Raw genomic sequence first — 20,442 nt, 5'->3', positions numbered from 1 at the left:
GATCATCTGGGGAAATTCTACTGGTGGCACCACGCCCTACAGAATATCACAGAGCAGTGACCCCAAATGGGTATCTCCTGCCATGTGGAATGTCCTTTGCTCTGCCAGTCATAGAGCATCACCCATCAGCTGCTTCAGGTGTCTTTTAAAGACCTATCTATTTTGCTTAGGCTTCCTCTGTTCCCTGTTATTTCTGAATTCTTCTTTTAACCTGTTTTTGATGTTGCATCTCTGCTTTTTATGATACTGGGTTTTCTGTTGTTGCATTTTGTATGCTGCTTTGAGATTTTAAATCACTCACTGGCTTTGAAATGCTGCTAAATGAATGAATGAGCAAACACAAAGGAACGGGTCCCTTGCTCCTTAACCTCCAAAGATTTAAAACTCGCCAGCCAAACCTTTCCTGCTGAAAGATCCCCTTTCCTTCTTCCATTGTCATATCTCCAAAGTGGAAGATTCCACATGTCCCATCTGAAATAGCAATCCAGGGCTGGGGCAGGAGGTCTCGGTGCAAGGAAACCTTGTGAAGACAGCTTGAGTGACAGAGACAGATGCTGCCATCGAAGCTACTCCAGCTGTCCAGATAACAAGGCCAAAGGGCAGGGGGAAATCACACACAGCTATGTGGAAGGATACATGGGCATCTCTTACTGAGAAAAGCAAACCACCAGCAGCAATATATTTACTACGGCTAGTCAAAAGAAGTAACCTCCTAGAGAGCAGCCAAAGCCTTGATCTGTGGTCTGGCTTGCACAGCACAATAAGCCAAACAATGGCTTACCCGGACTGTGTGAACATGCATGCTCCCCAAGAGGAGCTCGCAGTCACTCTTGCCAAGTATGAGCTAAGCCAAGGTTATCCTTACTAAACATAAGCTATAGCCAATTGCAAACCTTTCAAGCCATGTCTTTTCCTAGGAACATAGGAAGCTGTCTTATACAGAACAAGTCCTTTGGTCCATCTAGTCAAGCTTTTAATACCTACCGCCCACTAATGCATCTTTCTTGATGGTAAAATTTCCTTACCGCCCACCAATGCTCGATGGAAGGAGGATTCTGCTTGTGCTGCAGAACCCCTTACCGCCCACCTAGAACCCTGAAACGCCCACTAGTGGGCGGTAGGGACCAGGTTGACAACCCCTGATGTAGCCGGTGGTGGCTGGCGCCCACTAGTAGAGCAGAACACAGGGAGGTCAACACTAGGGGGAGCCGGAGCCAACGAAAGCCAGAGCCATCTGAAAAATTCCACTTTTCTCCCCATACACAATCCTGCTTTCAATACTATTTGCAACTGCAAATGTTCTAGTGTGGTCATACTGCTTCATTTCCAATCAGGCAGATCCTGTAATTTGCTGCTGAAATCCCATAAATGTTGCGGGTTTTGTTTCTTTGTGCGGCATTTGTAGTGCTGCAGACTCTCCAGACAGCAACAATGTGGCAAAAATGTGGGGAAGCAAAGCAGAACTAATAAAGCAGAACAAATCCACCACCAGTGCACTATTATTGTGTCAAAAATGTGTTGCAGAATATACCGGAAATAAAACAGCAATGTGAAGGGGCTCCAAATCCACAGGGCCAGAGCTGATGTGGAAATTATTTCACACCTAGACTTTATCTACTTTCCCTGGGTGGAAAAATGATGATGATGGTGATGATGATGATGATGTTAAGAATGATAATAATTATGCAACTTAAGGAAAATGGTCAGCGATAGGGAAATGAGGCATTCAGGCAAGAGAGCACACAGGCTTGGCAAATCCTACTTTTGGGAAGTGAGAGGATGCTGGGCTGGAAATAGCAAGCCAGACAAGAACAAACAAATGTTTAAAATAGTCTGACTGCTGCCTCCTGTGGTGTGAATCATCTCGGTTTCCAATGGCTTCTTATTTTCAGTGTGGCAAAACACTCACAAAGGCAAAAGTGAATGACTCGCACATCTGTGTGAGGGATTCCCATCAGGAGGGAGCTAAGGATTTGAATTATATATTTGTGGGAAATTGCAGGGCGGGGGGGGGGGGGAAATGGGCCTAATAAGAGGCATGGGAAAACCAGCTACTATTTCCTTTCTCCCTTTTTGAAGTTTGACAAAACTTCAGGGCTTTTTTCCCCAGCTGGAACTCACTGGAACTGAGTTCCGGCACTTCTAGGGTGGGCGCCATTGCCATTATAAGAGAACAAGGAAGGTGTTCTTGCACCTCTTTTTCTAGAAAAATAGTACCGCACAACTGTATTACATTTACAAATAGATCTGTGATGGAAAATCTCTTATCACTGATTGCTATATAAAGATGGAATTCTTAACAAACTGACGTTGATGTATGCTTGCTTGGTTATTTATAACAACATTTTTATACCCCTTGATTGTAAAAACAACACAACCTGTAAGCAGTTTACAATATAAAACAAAGCATCAAAATAATTAATAAAAACTGTTTAAAACAGGTAATTCAAAGGTGATTAAGATCAACAGTAGGTAGAAAGAGATAAAATGTATGTGAACTTTCTAGGTGTCTGGATAGGCTTGCTTAAACAAAAATGTTTTAAGCAGACGCCAAAAAGAGTACAATGAAGTCTCTGCCTGATGTTAATAGGTCAGGTGTTCCAAAACATAGGTGCTGCCACAGTAAAATAAAAATAAAAATGATTTAATTAGTATTATGTGGAACCATTAACAGAGGCAGTTCTGTGGACTGAAGCAGCCAAGTGGGCATATTGAACTGGGGTCAGTAGCAAACAAGCTACTGGTGCCAATCTCTGAGTAGAGGTTTTATATGCTGACAGGGTCTCACTCCTTTGTGGAGTCACTTAAATAACATAGATGGAGTCCAGAAAGAAGAGCCCTGAGTAAACTTTGCTGAGTAAAGTTAAGAGAATTAGTGTATAATTTGAGGAGAAAGGGACAGAGAAGTTTTGTGCTTCTTAGGTCAGGTTGCATACATAGCAGGGAGGCATTCAACCAAACACACAGAGGGGGAAATATATTTGAAAAATCTCTCAGAACTACACAACCAATCAGAGCACTTGCTTCCTCAGTGAATTTGCGCCACTCTCCTTGGTTGCTGAGCAGAATCACAGAATCACAGAACTGTAGAGTTGGAAGGGACCCTGAGGATCATCTAGTCCAACCCCCTGCAATGCAGGAATGTGCAGCTTCCCGTGCAGGGATTGAACCTGCAACCTTGGCGTTATTAGCACCACACTCTAACCAACTGAGCTATCTAAGCAATACCTCCACTTGTCCCTCTCTTGGCTACTTGGCTTTAACACTAACAGAATTAACCCCCAAGTTACAAACCGAATGATCCCTGCTTTCACACTTCCAACAGTCACAGCATATACAGAGCCCAGCCTACAAAATCTGCCCTGGAATGAGTATTTGGCTTGCGCCAGCAGAGGCAGAGTGCCAGTCTTCTTCTCTTCTAATAAATGTAACACAGGAAGGTTTGAATTCCGGCCTTTGTGTCAGTGGACAGCATTGGAGATGAATGGCAAAACTATCTATTTCCCCCCAAAGTATTTTCCAAACAACATAACCGTAAGCGTGCTGTGAGCAGGCATTGTCTAGTTTCTTCCTTTTCCCACACCGCTGAGGACAAGCCTAAGCCAGTGGTCCATCTGGGCTTGTGTTGGGAGCCCGTTCTCTCCTAATAGTTTGAGCCGCTTCTCAAGTTGTTGCTGTTTTTAAATATAGGTTTATGAACTTTTTGAGACTATAGCTTTAAAAAGTCACTAAGATGTGAAAGTCAATCAAAATAATATATTGAAAAAAATTGTAACTGTAACCATAACTGTGACTAAGTGATGTAAGGCCCACCTCTCACCCCTAAAATTAACAAACTATACAAGTGTGGCTTCAGCCTACACAGGAGAACATAGCAGTGGATGGTGGTCAAATGAGCAAAAGCAACAACACTATCTGGATTTTCTGTGTGGAATCTCCATCCCATGAGCTGATTTCCCAGGGGGTCCATTTTGGTCTGTGATGCCATTTCCCCCAAACCATGCCCACCTGTCAATTAGCTGACATCACAGGGTGCTCTCTACAGAGGCTCTGAAGGGAATGCACTGGCAAAGCAGCACCCAACAGGGAGCAGGATTGGCCCTTCCATTCATTGCTGATGATCTGAGAAGCCAATCCTTCTAGATGCCCCTTTCCTGTTGAGAACACACTGGTGAAACAAGCCCCTTCCCCCACCCCATGGGTCCACTTTGGCAGGTGTGCAGGACTACCCACCTATGGAACACCTGATGCTATCGTGACATCAGCAGATTGGTCAGGGACCCCACCTACCTGTCAAAGATGGTCTGCCAAGTAGAGGGAGATAAAGATCGGGCCCACTCATAGTTCCTGACCCCCTGGCCTGGGACATAAAAGTCATCAACATTCTTATACAAATTGGAAAGTCAATTTTTTTAATGGGAGAGGCCAAACTGAGTTAAGAATTTACTTATTTTTTGAGGCTGCTTGGCTCTGATGTTTAGGATGGGGGTGATAATCAGGTATGTCATTTCAACCTAACAAGTAGTGGTTATTTTTATTTGTTAAACCAAATTATTTCCCTCAATGTCTCAAGAAAAGCAGCTGTTTGGAGGTTCAGCAAAATGCACACTTTTTTCTAAATTTAAGCTGCTTAACTGGTTTATCAACAGATTAAGAAGTCTTTTAATCAGTAGATATAACTGAATTAACTCTGTTCTGCAAAACATTCTATTTTGGATCGGGAGAGATGGCTTTGCTGTACTTAAATGATATAAGAGCAAGCAGTGCCACACACACACACACACACACACAAAAAAAAAAACACACAAATATCTAAAATACTGCAGGCCAACATTTATTTATTTATGTAAATACATTTAATGTGGTTTCCTTGGTTAGTTTTCTGGTTTTGTGCAACTCTGAGGGATCAAAAGTGGGGAAATACACCTGATCTCTGTGTGCTTTTGCACACTTCCTGGGCAGAATTTTTTTAAAGCAAGGTGTACAAAACTATCTGCATGCATACATGCCCTGTTGGGACTTGATCAGTATGATAGAATCAACATATTAAACGGTGGAGACAATTACAAAAGGGAACATCTACTACAACTATAAACAGAAAAGACCAAAGTTGCTACTCCTATACATGCCTGTGTGGACTACTCTGGTCTAATTAATATGGCGGGTGTGTCTGTGTGTGAGGGGAATTGGATTGACAACTAACTAGTTCTGAAATGCAGACAAGCCCCAGGTTTTTCTTTGTCTCAATTTGGATCATAGCTATTTTGGGATGGGGGAACATATCAAAACACAGTATTTAACAAGAAGCTACTGCACAGATATGTATAGTGGCTTACATAGTTTGTACAGGGCTTCCCAAATCAGCGGTAGGAGCATACAGGATGTAGAGTAAATGTTCAGTTGGTAAGCAGCTAAAATTGAGAGTTGGAACAGCTGAAAGCAAATTTAAGGGGAGTGTACCACCTTGTGGCTAACCTGTATACTGCAACCGTTCCAAGAAGCTGCCCTATGATGTGTACCTTTGCTTGCTTGCTAGCTAGCTATTTATTTATTTCATTGATATTCCATCTTTCGCTCCAAGGAGCAGACGGTGGCATACATGACTCTCCCATTCCTCATTTAATCGCCACAACAACCCTGTGAGGTAGGTTAGGCTGAGAGGCAGTGACTTACTGGTTGGTTGGTTGGTTGGTTGGTTGGTTGGTTGGCTGGCTGGCTGGCTGACTGGCTGGTTGGGTGGCTAGCTGCCAGCCAAGCCCTCTTCCAGGACACTCCATTCCACCCCCTTCCCCACTTTCTCCATTTACCCAGCCCGACTTCTCAGGCAGTTAGCAATCTGTGGCCACTAAGCATGCTCAGTCCTCAGTGAATTCTTTGGGGGCTCCCCTGCCTTAAGGATGGATGGATGGATTGATTGATTGATTGATAGATAGATACCATAGTCTTCCCCCAAGCCTGTTGATACCTTCCTTTTGTGCCTGGGTTGAGCCATTTTTGCTGCCTAAGGATCCATGCTTGGAGATGGCTGAAACATAACTGCCTGACAACCTTGGAATCATTAGCTGTGATGATATATGACTGTTTTGAAATGTTTTATTTCTTTTGTTTTATATTGCATGGTTTTGATGCTTTATTGTTTGCTGCCCTTTGGGAGAAAAAGTGGGCTAGAACTGTGATCCACCAACCACCAAGTTTTCAGTGAGCATGTAGGACAGGCTTCCTCAACCTCGGTCCTCCAGATGTTTTCAGACTACAATTCCCATCATCCCTGACCACTGGTCCTGCTAGCTAGGGATCATGGGAGTTGTAGGCCAAAAACATCTGGAGGGCCGAGGTTGAGGAAGCCTGATGTGGGACATGAGGACCTGAAGCAGAGCTTGGGAAAGGGGAGGAGTTTGATTCAGTTTGTTTTTAAATGTGAACTTACCCAATTTGCACTTTCTGAAACAATACAATTCTGTGCATTGTATTAGGGGAAATTGGTTTGCAAAAATGTACGTATTAGGAACAATTGCATACAGACACGTGTGTACATTAGGAAAAAAATCACACACTAAAATGCTGGTGAAGGTTCATGAGGACGTTTACAAAAAGTTCACAAACTGCTATGGAAACGTGGAGAACCGAATTTAAGCTTTGAAAAAATGGTAAATTGCATTACAAAGGGTTCGACTAGATTACCCTGTGGATTGCTTCCGACTCTGATCCTATGATAAAGGGGGAGAGATTGAAATGGACTGACTCGTCACCATTCCCTAAGCAGAGCACAGGGAAATAAGGTGGACCCTGTGCACCCCGTCATACATTGCCTGTTCTTTCTCCATACCTTAACACAAAGACTTAGCAAAAACCTGTACATTCTAAGCACAAGCTGATGCATGAACCAAGTAAGAACAGCAAATCCTCAGTCAGCCTCCAAGATTCAAAACTGAACAGGATTCAGGAACAGGGCGTGACTTTTTATGAAAGCAGCGTTCCAAAAAGGTGCAGCCTCAGCTGTTGCCCAACTTCCCTTCAAAGTTTATCTAACCAACCGCACAAACCAACGGTCTAGCATTACTCTGCAGTTTCAGACGGAAGCCCTGATTGGCTGGCGCAGAGAGAAGAGCACCATTTGAAATGTGTATAGAAAGGAAACAGATTGCAATGAGGAACGAGCAGAACAGTTCTCAACACCAGCCACGCAGACTCAACACCTTGCGTGTGACATCTGCAGGCACAGGGTAGACAAAAGGCAAGAGCAAGCTCTGAATACAGGAGAATAGGTGGGGTGTTGTGGTTAGGGCGTTGGACTAGGAGACACCAGAAGTCAAATCTATGTGAGGCTAGACCCTGTGCTTGATCCAGGAGCTGAAGTTAGTGCAGAATGCTGCAACAAGACTGCTGACAGGAGTGAGACTTTGTCTGCATGAAACATCTATGCTCAGAGAGCTACATGGGTTGGGACGAAGTTAAAGGTGTTACAATTGGTATATAAACCTTTATAACTTGGGATTTATTTACCTGCAAGATTGCCTTATGCAATATGTGCCCAGCTGACCACTTTGATCTGGGACCGGACTGTTCCCAAGGTCCTTTGTAATTACCAACCAAAATGTCATAAATTAGTGAGAGCAAGCTTTTGAGTCCAACAGAATTCTGCACCAGGCTGGATTCTGAACAAAACTGGTATGTGTGTCTGAAGGGGTGAAAGGCTAGCTTAATACTGAAGCCATACTTCTTGCATTGGTCATAAATTTCTTTTTCTTTTCTTTTCAGTTTTGTGAGTTGTCTGGAATAGCACCTGCACTTCCGATCTCTTTTGTGGGTGACTCTTTCAGGAACCACATTTATTCCTCAGGGCCCTCCCCCTCTGGCACATACACAGCTGATAATCTAAATATACCATCCAAATAACTGTCCTCCCTACCGTTGGGCTTTGGAGCCAACTTCATAATTGGGCCTGAACATCTGAGAGGGTTGGGTAGTCCTTTCTCTCCCAACAAGTTTCTGAAGGAGAGAATAATTGTCAGGAGCACAGCACTGGGTTAAACTTTAAACTGCTGTTTGAATAAGGATGCATTGTTTTATCAAGCTTTTTTTAAACCATACCTTCCCTCTCAGGAGTTCAGTGCTTCTTTTTCGTCTCTGAGGTTGAATGTCAAGAGTGTCAGCTTCTGACGGACCAAGAAACCCCCATCTACATCCAGCTTCTCTTCTTTCATTATCCTTTTCCTTCAAGAACAGTAGCGCTCAATTTATTTATTTTTATTTTTAAATTTTAATTTTTTTAAATTATTTTTATGCTCAGAGTAGGAAACATGCAGAATGCCACTACAGTCATACCTTGGAAGTCAAACAGCTTAGTTCCCAAACGTTTTGGTTCCCAAACAACTCAATGCCGGAAGTGACTGTTCCACTTTTTGAATGATTTTTGGAAGCCAAACGTCCGATGGGGCTTCCGATTGGCTGCAGGAACTTCCTCCAGCCAATCAGAAGCTGCACTTGGGCTTTCAAATGTTTTAGAAGTCGAAAGGACTTCTGGAACGGATTCTGTTCGACTACCAAGGTGCGACTGTACACTAAAGCTTGGAAGAGGCATTTGAAATTGGGAAACCAGCACTGGGGAGGATGAGAATTATAACGACCAGATCTCTTTATTGTGCCAGACACAGGTCATTTCTTGGACACCAAAAAGAGACACTCCAGGTCAAAGCTTGAGGAGCACTGCAAAGCTCTTATCCGCAAAGGTTGCATTTCTCTGGCTAAACCTGATTGGGCAACAAGAACAAACAGTGTATATTAAGTAACATACTTGTTGGTGCTTGAACAGGGATAGCATTACCTGAAGAACAAGTATTTATAGGGTGGCTCATCAGTGTTCCCTATCAATAACAATGTTTCCGCATGGAGATTTCAGTGAAGCATGTGCAGAAGTTGCAGGTGGGTTACATCTCATGGGGCAGATCTCTTTCCCCTACTCTGCTGCCCTTATTGGCACCCAAAACCAGCCACTTGGATCAGCTCTCACCTTGTGTCCGTCAAGCTGCCTCTGGAAATAGTAATACTAGTACACAACAGGGTTTGATCAAACGGAGCTCCCTGCACTCCACATACAACAAACTGAACATTTCAGGGGTTAGGAACTATTTTCAGGCTTCCAGGCAACCATCTGGGGGTGGGGAATCGCATGCCAACAGTGGGAGGGGCCAGATGCAAAAACAGGCAGAAAAACGGGTGGAAAGTTTATCTTTGTCCCATGGGCTAGTTTCTACCACATTCACACACTCTTATCTATCCTCTGCCTAGACAAACAAGAGGCATTATCAGAGTTCAAAGACACATTCCAGACAGACTCAGGGTATGAAGCAGAACCAATACAAAAAATCAAGGACAACTGCCTTGGCCCCTGGGCCTGAGGTTCTCCCACCTTTGCTACGTAACAAAGCCACCACACTCTCACACCCCAAGGCCACCCAATGCTAATTTTGTGTCACAAGAAAGCGGGATAGTTCATGGAAATAAATTTGTATTTAGCACAAAAGAAGCATATCAAACACAATTTCTTTCAATTCAGACTTTATTTCTTTTTAAAGTCACAAACTCAATAAATTACACAATCATTTCTCCTTCCACCCTTTTTTAAAATAATTTTTTCACAAAATAGAGTTTACAATTTTTAAGGAAAAGCTTTGAAAGTTTGCTTTCTTTCCGAAGTGCTGATGAGTATCTCAACTTCTTTGTTACGCTGGTGAATTGTTTTGTAGCTGCTACAATAGTTTTGATTTTGGAGATTTTACAAGAACCCAAAGCAAACACAAGCAACAACAACAAAAATCACACACACAGATCTCAGGGACAATTTTTCAGTGGATAATTAATGAACAATCAAGTTAGCTTTCAATGCCAAGGGGCTAAGCACCATGAAAGGAGGTGACCTGGTGAGGCCTCCCCAACTCTTTTAAGAAGTAGCAGTGCATTTGGGCATTAACAGTTTTACTGTACGATAAATATAACTTGCTCTATTACTAGATACTGCACTGTGTCTATGAAGCACATGCAATAATGTATCCAGAATCTGGATTTGCTGAGGATTTGCAAGTGCCAAGAAATTGTACACAGTAATCAGACTAGTTAGGACGTACATGACTGAGAGTTCCTGCTTTTCCAGTCCTCAAAGAAAAGGCTGCCAAACTCCTGCAAGTCGTGCTCTTTTTGTTCGACACATTTTTAAAGGAAATTTGTTGATGGATAAAATTGCAGGAGTGCTTTCCTACCTGCAATATAATCTTGTCTCTAAAGGCACAGGTGGTGCTTTAAAGAGTTTTTTCCGCCTCTGAACATTTACATTGTAACTGCACAGAAGAAATCTGGCTTGTGTATTACCTTTGCATTCAAAGAACAGACATCGATAGGATCCTCAGTTGACAAAATATACTATAGCATCACACTGAAAGCTGGGCAGACGGATATATGTCAAGTGATACAAGTTGATATTCTCCTGAAGTTTGTCTCTGTGAAATCCAAGATCATTGGAATGACATTTCCTCAGTTATTTTAGGCAAGATATAATCTGCTCCAGTGCCTTTCATGAGGGGGGAAAGGTCAATTCACACTCCAGTTTCCAGGTTGTAGCTGATGGCATCAAGACTATTTCAATTGAGACAATACAGTTATTTCCCCCAATGAAATCAACACACACACTATGCCAGTTTCCCCTGTGGAAGTTCTATTTACTCATGAAATCAAGGTCTTTATTCCTGTCTGCTATCAAGTCCTGTATATTAATACAAAACAACAGAGCGTGGAACTTTTGTTTACCCCGTGCGTGGAGAGCCATGGGCAGAGTAGCCTGTATACCCAAAAACCACAGGGGGAGAATCAACGTTGCTGAAAACATCAGAGTAGCAGTCAAGAAAGGGAAGGGCTTTCTTGCAGAGTAAAGGCTTCAGATGTAATGTGGTGCACACAGAGACAGTAGTGAGGAAGCACCAAGGTGATGGAGGAAAGGTCTAGATTAGCCTGTGGTTGAGTCACTTCTTGACTCTGCTCTCTATGCATGGATGGAGCTGGCTGGGTTGTGCCAAATGTTCTGCATCTACTACCCAAAAGTAATAAAAAAGTGCCTTTCACATGAGAGCAACAGAATAATCACTATTACTTTGTGCAGAGAACAATGCCCACCCCACCCAAACGGGCAACATTTTCTAGCAAGAAAGAATCTGGATAGTTCAATGGTACACTAAGCTTTCAGAGTCCTTCTTCCACAAAATAAGTGAACAATACAAATATCCCATCATCAAGACCACTGCTAAGAAGCGACCAAAAGAACCTCTGCTAAGAAGGGAGGGAGTAGCTAGCATGACTGGCCTCTAAAAGCCAGGGCGGAAACAAAATATGGGAACCTTTTTCTCATTTGCAAAGTTTTCAGCAGAATTTGGGAGGTTTTTTCTGTTCCCCATGATCTACATTTGTAAAAAATAAAATAAAATAAAAAATTGATAAAAAGAGACACAATGCATTAAAGGTAACGCTGGATGTCAAATGCAAAGGATTGGGGGGGGCTAGAGCAAGATTTAGCACAAGACTTCCTTTACCTAAAAAAAAATGAACCTGAATGCTCAATGAACTAAGAAGTGCCATCAGACTACCAATTGCAGACTTCCAAACTAAGAGATTTGCCCAACAGTAGCTTAGTGCTAGAACCAGAGGTTCCCTTTGCATTATATTTGTTTTATCATATTTTGTGCCATCAACTTTTTTTTCTTAAAAAAAAGTGGAGAATATCTATGATGTGGAATTTACGGATGATCTATAGTCACCCAATTCAATATGAGACAATATAAATAATGGGGACATTTTCGAAAGATGGGGAAGTCAAGTCACTCATACAGACATAAATATATACATGCTTACTCTACAAAGTTGAATAATTTGCATTACCAGCATGCAAACCTTCTCTTCAATGGGCATTCCAAATTCTGCAGTATGAAACTGGAATGTTTGAAATATTCCTAAAAAGCAATCACCTCCTAAAATGTCAAGTTTCCTGGCCATGTGGATAGCATTACAGCTGCAGCTTGGAAATATACACATATGGTTCTGAAACAAGAACAGCCACCTTGAGCTTTGTTTACAAAAATCAAGAGAAATGCAATGGGGGGGGGGAAATATTGAACCCTGACACCTTAAATTTTGGGTTAAGTCTGTTTTTTGCTTCCACAGAGTGCTGCCCTATTGTTACAGACACAATCCTGACAAGAGTTCAAAGTACTACGGAGGTCACGTGTCCCAATTGCTGTCTTTAAAAGCAATTTTAACTAACCGGAGTTCCAACTCAAAAGCATCTGGGCGATCCTGTGGATTAGCAGCAAGCATTTCCTTAATCAGCTGCTTCATACGAGCATTCATTGTCTTTTTCTTAACAGGAATGAGTAGCTCCATTTTTGGATTTTCCAACAATGCCTCTCCAACAGGTACAATCGCAGTTCCTTGTTTCACATAACTCCCCAACAGTTCTTTCTTGGTCTCTGTGTCGATGAAAGTGATCCTTTCCAACATCGCCCAGATTATAATCCCTAATGCAAAGATGTCTGCTTTGGCAGTATAGTGACCTTCCCAAACTTCAGGAGCCATGTAGAAGTCTGTGCCACAAGCTGTAGAAAGAAAACATTTATTCACGTTCACCGGCTCTTCAGGGTTCTGTCCTGAAGCTGAACAAACCTTACTCAGTCCAAAATCAGCTACTTTTAAAGTGGGCTCCAAGTCACTAGCATCCATCCTGGATTGAGAGATCAAGATGTTGTCAGGCTTGAGGTCACGGTGGATGATCTGGTTTTTGTGCAGAAAAGCCAGGGCACTGCTGAGCTGAAGCATAAAGCTAGTATTGGTCTTACGACTAGGCTTTCGAGACAGGAGATATTCATTCATATCACCTCCATCACAGAAATCCATCACAAACCAAAGGTAGTAGGCGCTTCTGGGATCAAAGGCAATTTCACCTTTCAAGGAGGTCTCTACAAGCTGTAATAAGAAAACATTTAAGGAATCTGTTCAGCAAGGAGGAGCCAAGTTAAGAAAGCAGCTGATGAAAAGAAATGCTAGAAACCCATTATCTTTTAATGCATGTATTATAAATACCCCTTTTGTGCTCATCCTTCTTCCCAATTTTCTTCTTTAAACAGTATTTTCAAAAGACAACTGATGCCACCATACATGCATAGGAATCATCTCACCCATTCAACCAACATTTTCTATGGAAGGACAGACTTAATTCTAAACCATAGTTTAGTACAAACTCGTGGTTTGAACTTCCAAACATGCAGACATATCATGGCTTGGAGCTGCTTGTCTGCTTTTATTTTCTATCTGCTCAGCATTCCTTTCTACAGCGCAGGGGACCTCTAGTTTCAGCTGGAACTATGGCTTGTAAACCCACTCTAAAGGATGGTTTCTATTTCTGGCTTGCTGGCTGATTAAAGCAATAGTGTGAACCAACAAACATGGCAACAAACCACAGTTAAGTTTCCTTTGATATGGTTTGGTGTACTGTGTGAATGAAGCTACAGTATTCCATTATGAATACTGACTCTGGATTAATGGAATATGTATCTAGTGGGACACCGGTACACACTTTCCCCTCCATCTGCATGAATGAATGCCATCAGACCAACCTAACAGAACAATAAAAATGCACAACTACAAAAAAATTAGAGGCCTTTGCTGCTTTTGTTCTCAAAGTTATTTTTTTACTGCTTATTTTACTGCATGAAATGCAGATTGCTGAGCAGCTGTTTTCACAATCTGCTTGACACAAAGCTCGTTTTGCTGTCCTTTAAAGAAACTGTTTTTCCTTCTTTAGAATATCAAGTGGGAGGAAGCTAATAAGAATTAACATTAGAACAATGATTTAGCCTATAGACTTTAAAAAGATGATTAATTTATTATTTGACTGTCTTTTTATTTTCAATTTTGTTGTTATAGTGCTGTTAGACAACACAACCCTTTGGAACGAATGCAATATGCATTCATGGCATGGAAAAATGTATTTCATTAGAGATGATTTGATCATAACATTGCCTAATACAGTGATGACTTTGTGAAGCAGATACAAAATTATTAAAAGGGTTATTAATGCTTCTTTTCTCAGGATGATCCCAACAGTACTTATAGCTATAATACCACTAACATTCCTGCCATGCAAAAATAATGTTCTTCAATGTTGTGCTGGCACGGCTGTCATTTAAGACTGTTGGGAGACCTATTACTTTTGGACAGTGAGACAGCAGTTTCCTATATCTCACTCCTCTTTCAAGCACAGCCAAAGTTTAGAAAAATCAGTTGTATTTACAATCTCATGCAGGTAAAGGTAAAGGATCCCTGGACAGTTAAGTCCAGTCAAACTAGACTATGGGGTGCAGAGGTCATCTCACTTCAGGCCAAGGGAGCCAGTGTTTGTCTGCAGACAGCTTTCCAGGTCATGTGGCCAACATGACTAAACTGCTTCTGGTGCAACAGGGTACCGCGATGAGTGAAATTCAATGACAGCTTTGCGTACAACTGTTTTGTGTGCTTTCCCTAAGTTTCTGCTTCTGGAAAACTGCTTTTATTAATGTTTCCAAAGTGTCTAACTGTAGTAAAAACAGAAAAGCAAACACTCTTCTAAAGAATACTGTAGTATGCACAATTCTGGCATCTGTGTCTTTGTGGTCCTTTCTGCTTCCCTTTACTTCTAACCCACTGTGTTTCTTCCACTACCTGCAACTTCATTTACCTGCAAGTAAAGCGAAGAGCTGGAGCCGTGGGACATCTTCTGCACCATGCCATCTTTTTGCAAAACGCATTCCTCCAAGTGAATAACATTTGGGTGTTGGCTCTTGATGCTGCTAAGTGCCCAGAATTCACGCAGGGCAAGCTCTACATTCTCTGGAGCATGGCACCGAATCTTTTTCACCGCGACACGTGCAGAGGTTTTCCTCACTACTGCTTCATACACCACACCATAGCTGCCACGACCAACCTCCCGTATTAGATCGTACTTTGGCTGGCTACTCACCATCTTCAAGGTCAAGGTATCTATAAGAACAAAAAGCCAAGCACAACTAAGAAATTCCTGGCTGATAGATGTCCTATCAATGCTTATGCCCCATCACTGCCATCCCAGTGCTATAAATATACACTCTACCCCGATTGTGGACCTCACTTCTCAGTTCATTACTGTACTACTGTGTGGTGGCTGCATCTATTTGTTGATATGGTAATTTCAGACCACACATATTTTTCTTAGGAATATCTATATAACCCACCCCACTTCTAAACATCTGTTAGTATTTAAGAAAGGACAGGACTTTGCACAATCTTTTGTTATTTTAACTACAGACTGGCAGCTGCTCTTCAGAAACAAAACATTTCAATATTGAAGATGAGCATATAAATATACAAGAAACTACAAAACAGATATTAAACCAAAGACAGAACTCCCACATAGCATGGGACACATGCCAAATATTTTCTATGATGCCATGGTTTGGACAAGAGTAATAATAATAACATTAATAATAATAATTTATTATTTGTACCCCACCCATCTAGGGGTATGATCTTTGGGAAGGGGCATTTTAGTTTATACAGTAGGAGAAACAACTGTCAAAAGCATGTGGCAGGTACAAGATTGTTGATGAGGAGGTGCTTTATTAGATAATCTGTAGGTAATCCTTGGAAACCTATAAAACAAGAGTAGGAAACATTTTTCCCCAGTGGGCCAAATCTTTATCTCCTCCAACTGTGGAGGCAAACTTTGACAGGTGGTGGGAGCCACTCACTTGTCAATCATCTGCAATGATGGATCATGACAACCGTCAGGTTCCTAGAAGGTAGGTGCTCCTGCCCACCTGTCAAAGTTGACCCATGGGGCAGGGGTGGTGGTTCTGTTTCACCAGCATGATCTCCGCAGGGAATATGTTAAAGCAGCACCCTGAAGGACTGAACTCTCTGCTCATCAGCTGATAGCAGAGAGTTCAGTACTATTCTCTGCAGGGATCTGCTTCCTCAGCACGTTCCCTGCGGGGATCGTGTTCAGCAGGACTGAGGACTGAACCTTGACCCCTTGCCTACGTCACCCAGTGATGTCAGCTGATTGAAAAGTGAGTGTGGTTTGGGGGAAATGGCCTCATGGGGCAAACTGGACTCCCTGGAAGGCCATGGATGGCCTGTAGGCCAGAGGCTCCTAACCCCTGCTACAAAACACAGAATTCTGGGTCCACTGAACTACACATACCAATTTGGTTTTGCTCCAACTCTCTAAGCTCCCTATCAGCTAGATTTCTCCCTATCTCCATTCCCCAAGTGTCGCTTTGTTTATGTATACTAGACATTGCTGTGTATCTAATGTGCATGCTTTCTCCAAGTATGCCTATTTAGCTGGTAAAAATATCAGCTTCCTTTGTTAGGAATAAATACTTTAGTAGCTTCTGGAAACTCCAGTACCAAATACCGAGTTTTAAAGAGTACATGTTTCCTACATGTTATGAAAAGGAATACTCCCAAGGCAAAGATTTTCCAAAATCCTTTCATGAATCTCTAACACATCACTGTGAAAAGCAGCATACTTTTACCATTCACTGAAAGGCAGCTCTTCCATATAATCTAAATTGAGCATATCCCTGTTTTAACCAGTGAAATAATTCAGCAGAACGAGGTCGCGGTTCCATCCCTTTGATTAGTTATGCAGAAGGAGAACTGCAAGCAGTATATCTTACATCACTCTTTCGCAGCCTGGTGTCCTCCAGATACTTTGTACTACACATCCTATCATCCCTTTGGACTACTAGCCATGGTTGCTGGGGCTGACGGGGAGTTGGATGTCTGAAGCATCAGACTGGGAAGGCCAGCTTACACCATCCCTGCATAACCATTAAAAGATACAGGCACCCAGATTTCTCTTGCAGAAGTTGGAAGATATACAGAGATGACACTGCAGCTCACCTGCAGCAGGTCTGATTCTATTCAACAGGTTAGTGTGCACAGGGCTAGATCCACAACTAATTCAAGCCCCCATAAACCTACTCTATGTATGACAAAGTCTGGATCCAACCCATATAGCTGCAGCCTCGTTTGCCATGTCAGTGTTTTCAATCAACCTGTAAATGGCACAAAATACTTGTTTGCAAAACACATTCTTCACACAGGCATAATGATAAGAAAATGAGGGCTGCTTTGGGAGTGGATGGGTGCCCCTATATATATAAAATCACCTGGAGGAAAGCCTAGAAGGAAGGAAAGAAAGACAGCACCCGGCCTGGCCTGCTCCTGCTCCTTAAACAGTCGCTTGCTCCAGAAAAACCAGCAGGCAAAGCTTTCCAGCAGAATTATCACCTGGCAATAGCCGCAAAAGCAGCAGCTGATTAGGAGACAAAAGCAGCACCCTCCCCCCGCCCGATGCAAAAAAGTTGGGGACAGACCTACGGAGCTGACAGCCGGTGGTCAACCAGGGATGTCACCGCCGCTAGACCTGCAGCACTGAGCAGGTGGCTGTGTTTACTTCCGTATCATTAAAAAAAAGAAAGCTCACCTGCTGATACCCCACCTCCCTTAAATCGACAGAAGGCCAGGCTAGGAAAGCTTGTTTCGGGCTCCCTCCCCGCCCAGTCCCTGGAAAGCCAACCCGGGTATTCGTCACGTAACGTGTGAACCGGCGCTCCGGACACGCGAACACTTCCGCAATTTCCCACGACCGCCTTCCCAGGACAACACGAAGGCGTGTGAAGGGAGCTACGAAGCCTGCCGGGCGTCGAGCTGCCTGCTCCGAGCGCCCAAGGCTAGCTAGCTCAGGGCTTCCTCGGGCCCAGGCCCCTGGGACGGCCGGGGCTCCTGGCTCGGCCTCTAGGGCCTGTCGCGGAGCGTCCTCGGAGCTCCGGGCGCCGCTCCCGTGCCAGGACTCGGCGCCGAGGCCCGAATGTGTCAAACATTTACCTCAGAGGCACCGCGGCGTTCTCTTCTCCTGGCCGCCATTATCGGGCTCCCTTCCCCCCTCCTGTCGCCGCCGCCGCCTTCGCTTCTCCCGGGTTCGCCGACACACCCCCTTCTGGGCCAGCGCACGCAGGCGCGCACCCGCGCCAAAGACAGAACGCTTGCGCGCGCGCGCACAACCAGACAGACAAGCCAGGCCGACACCAAACTCACCGCCCCCTCTTTGGATTGGCTGCTGAAAACGGAGAAAGGGGGCGGTCCGCCTCCTTTGCCTTCGCAACGCGGCGCGCGCCGCTTCTCATTGGCTGCTGAAGCCGCAGAGCCGGTGCTTCGAGCTCCTGTCTCCCACCCTGCGCTGAGTTTGGGCAACCTCGGGTTGCTCGCGGAGCGAGAACGGCTCAAAGTCCGCTAGGAAGACTTTGGGGGGTGTATTTTTTAGGGGGGAGGGAGAGATTGCATGCACTGCGTGGAATGTTGCTGCAAGCAAGCGGCATTCTTTGCTACCGGTTTTGCTTATTTATTTAATGCAGTAGTATTTCCCGTGCTTTATTTGCGAGACGTTTATTACGGCTGCTGCTATTAATTACTCCTGTCCGATGATGATTATTATTATTATTAATTGCTCCTGACTTTGACTAGCACGCTTCGTATATTCGGGATCGCGATGCGCAGCTTCGAGGAGCGCGCCGACGGGCTTGCGCGGCGGCCCTTGTGCATTTGGCAAAGCGGGGCAGCGTTTGCTTAGCGCGCGGCGTGGGAACGGGCATGGAGCCTGAGAGCTCCCTGCTAGAGGACGGGAAGCGGCGGGGAGACGCGCGCCGCTTGCCTTTGCTAGAGCGCAGCCGCCGCAAGCCGCGTTAAAGCGTGCGGAGGAACGGCGGATTATGCACCGCTTTCGAGGCGGCTCCTACTGGCGATTGCGGAGAAGTGCACGGCGCCTGGTGAAGAATGAAAGAGGTTGCGCAGAAATGGGGAGCCTATCTGCACGCACCGCCACCCTTTCCTCCCGCCACCCCCACCTCCCAAATTAGGTGCTGAGGCCTATTTGCAATGGTGCGCGAGAAGCCACTTGTCACCCGGCTGCCTCCTACTTGCTGTCTTGCCCCCTGCAAAATACCTACCGTAGCTGTCACCCAGAAGTCTTGCAGCTGGATTCCCCGCTGGATTTTTGTGCATTTCTCATATTTATTTTTCTTCTTTCAATTAGATTGCTAGCCAATGTTTTCTTTTTTTGTTGTTGCTGCTGCTTAAAAAAATTGGAATCTCTTATTTGTCTGCCTTTCTTAAAGAAAGGAAGGAGAGAGGAAAGAGTCAGCTGTCCTTATATAAAATAGCTTTTGCTTAGTGACACCTTTTGTTATCCCCCCTCTCCCCACCACACCATGGGGACATGCTTCTGTGGCTGCTGCAGACACATGAAGGTTGCAATCTGATGGTAAGATCTTTCCCACCCCTCTCCTCCTGAGAATGGAGGGCTGTTGGTATCTTCCCTTAAAGGGACACTGTCTTCCCATTTTTCTCTATTAAGGGAGAATGAAATCACTTTTATCTATATGGCATCTGGGGTGGGGGTGGTTGTCTGTGCTTCAGGGAGAGAGAAGATAAAGTGCAGCTTTGCAGAAGGACCTGCTGTGGATTAGAGGGGCTCACCTGTCAATTGCAGAAGGATCCGCACAGATCAGTACCTCCATTGAATTTTCCACTGTAGAGCTACTTTGGAGCAGCTCCACAACTCATAACATCAAGTGTGCAGCAGCTGTGAAACAAGCAAATCTCATGCTAAGGGTCATTAGGAAAGGAAATGGAAATAAAACTGCCAACATCACAATGCCCTTATACAAATCTGTGGTGCAACTCCATTTGCAATACTGTGTACACTTATGGTTGCCTCACCTCAAAAAAGAATTTGTAGAGCTGGAAAACACTCAGAAAAGGGCATGCCTTAGGCCCGGGGGCCGGATCCGGCCCAATCACCTTCTAAATCCAGCCCGCAGATGGTCTGGGAATCAGCGCGCTTTTTCATGAGTAGAATGTGTCCTTTTATTTAAAATGCACCTCTGGGTTATTTGTGGGGCATAGAAATTTGTTCAACCACCCCCCCCAAAAAAATATAGTCAAGCCTTCCACAAGGTCTGAGGGACAGTGGACCCTGCTGAAAAAGTTTGTTGATCCCTGCCTTAGGCCCTTTTCAAAGAGGGCCAGATTTTTTTAGGATTTTACCCCAAAGTTGTTGAGCTTTTTTAGGGTTTTAGGGTTTTTTAGGGTTCCTGCCTTAGTGTGACTCCCCAATGAAGAAAGGTTGCAGTGTATTTAGTTTGCAGAAAAGGTAAGAGGTGACATGTCAGATGTTTATAAAATTATGCATGTCATGGAGAAAGTGGATAGAGAGAAGTTTTTCTCATAATGTCGTGGACATCCACTGAAGCTGAATGCAAGAAGATTCAGAACAGATAAAAGCTGTTATGTGCAGGGCGTAGTTAAAGTATGGAACTGACT

At 43.9% G+C, this 20,442-nt stretch overlaps 1 protein-coding gene across 2 annotated transcripts; it reads right to left on the bottom strand.

Annotated features, from left to right (window-relative positions):
* Positions 1-9,541: 9,541 nt before the first annotated feature.
* PDIK1L (PDLIM1 interacting kinase 1 like) lies at positions 9,542-19,869 on the bottom strand. Of its 2 annotated transcripts, none has more exons than XM_081921511.1 (3): positions 19,068-19,869; positions 14,753-15,054; positions 9,542-13,002 (listed from the first exon to the last, which is right to left on the bottom strand). In XM_081921511.1, exons 1-3 carry the CDS (start codon positions 19,120-19,122, stop codon positions 12,262-12,264), a joined length of 1,098 nt encoding a protein of 365 aa, XP_081777637.1. In that variant the 5' UTR covers positions 19,123-19,869; the 3' UTR covers positions 9,542-12,261. The 2 variants fall into 2 exon arrangements, with proteins under 2 accessions (XP_081777637.1, XP_081777638.1); XM_081921512.1 differs by lacking the exon at positions 19,068-19,869 and adding an exon at positions 17,950-18,120.
* Positions 19,870-20,442: the final 573 nt, after the last annotated feature.

This window comes from Podarcis melisellensis (genome assembly GCF_964234715.1).
Source record: "Podarcis melisellensis genome assembly, chromosome: 8".
Classification (NCBI taxonomy): domain Eukaryota; kingdom Metazoa; phylum Chordata; class Lepidosauria; order Squamata; family Lacertidae; genus Podarcis; species Podarcis melisellensis.
The sequence above is the reverse complement of the archived record's forward strand: the minus strand, read 5'-3'. Positions and strand labels throughout refer to the sequence as shown.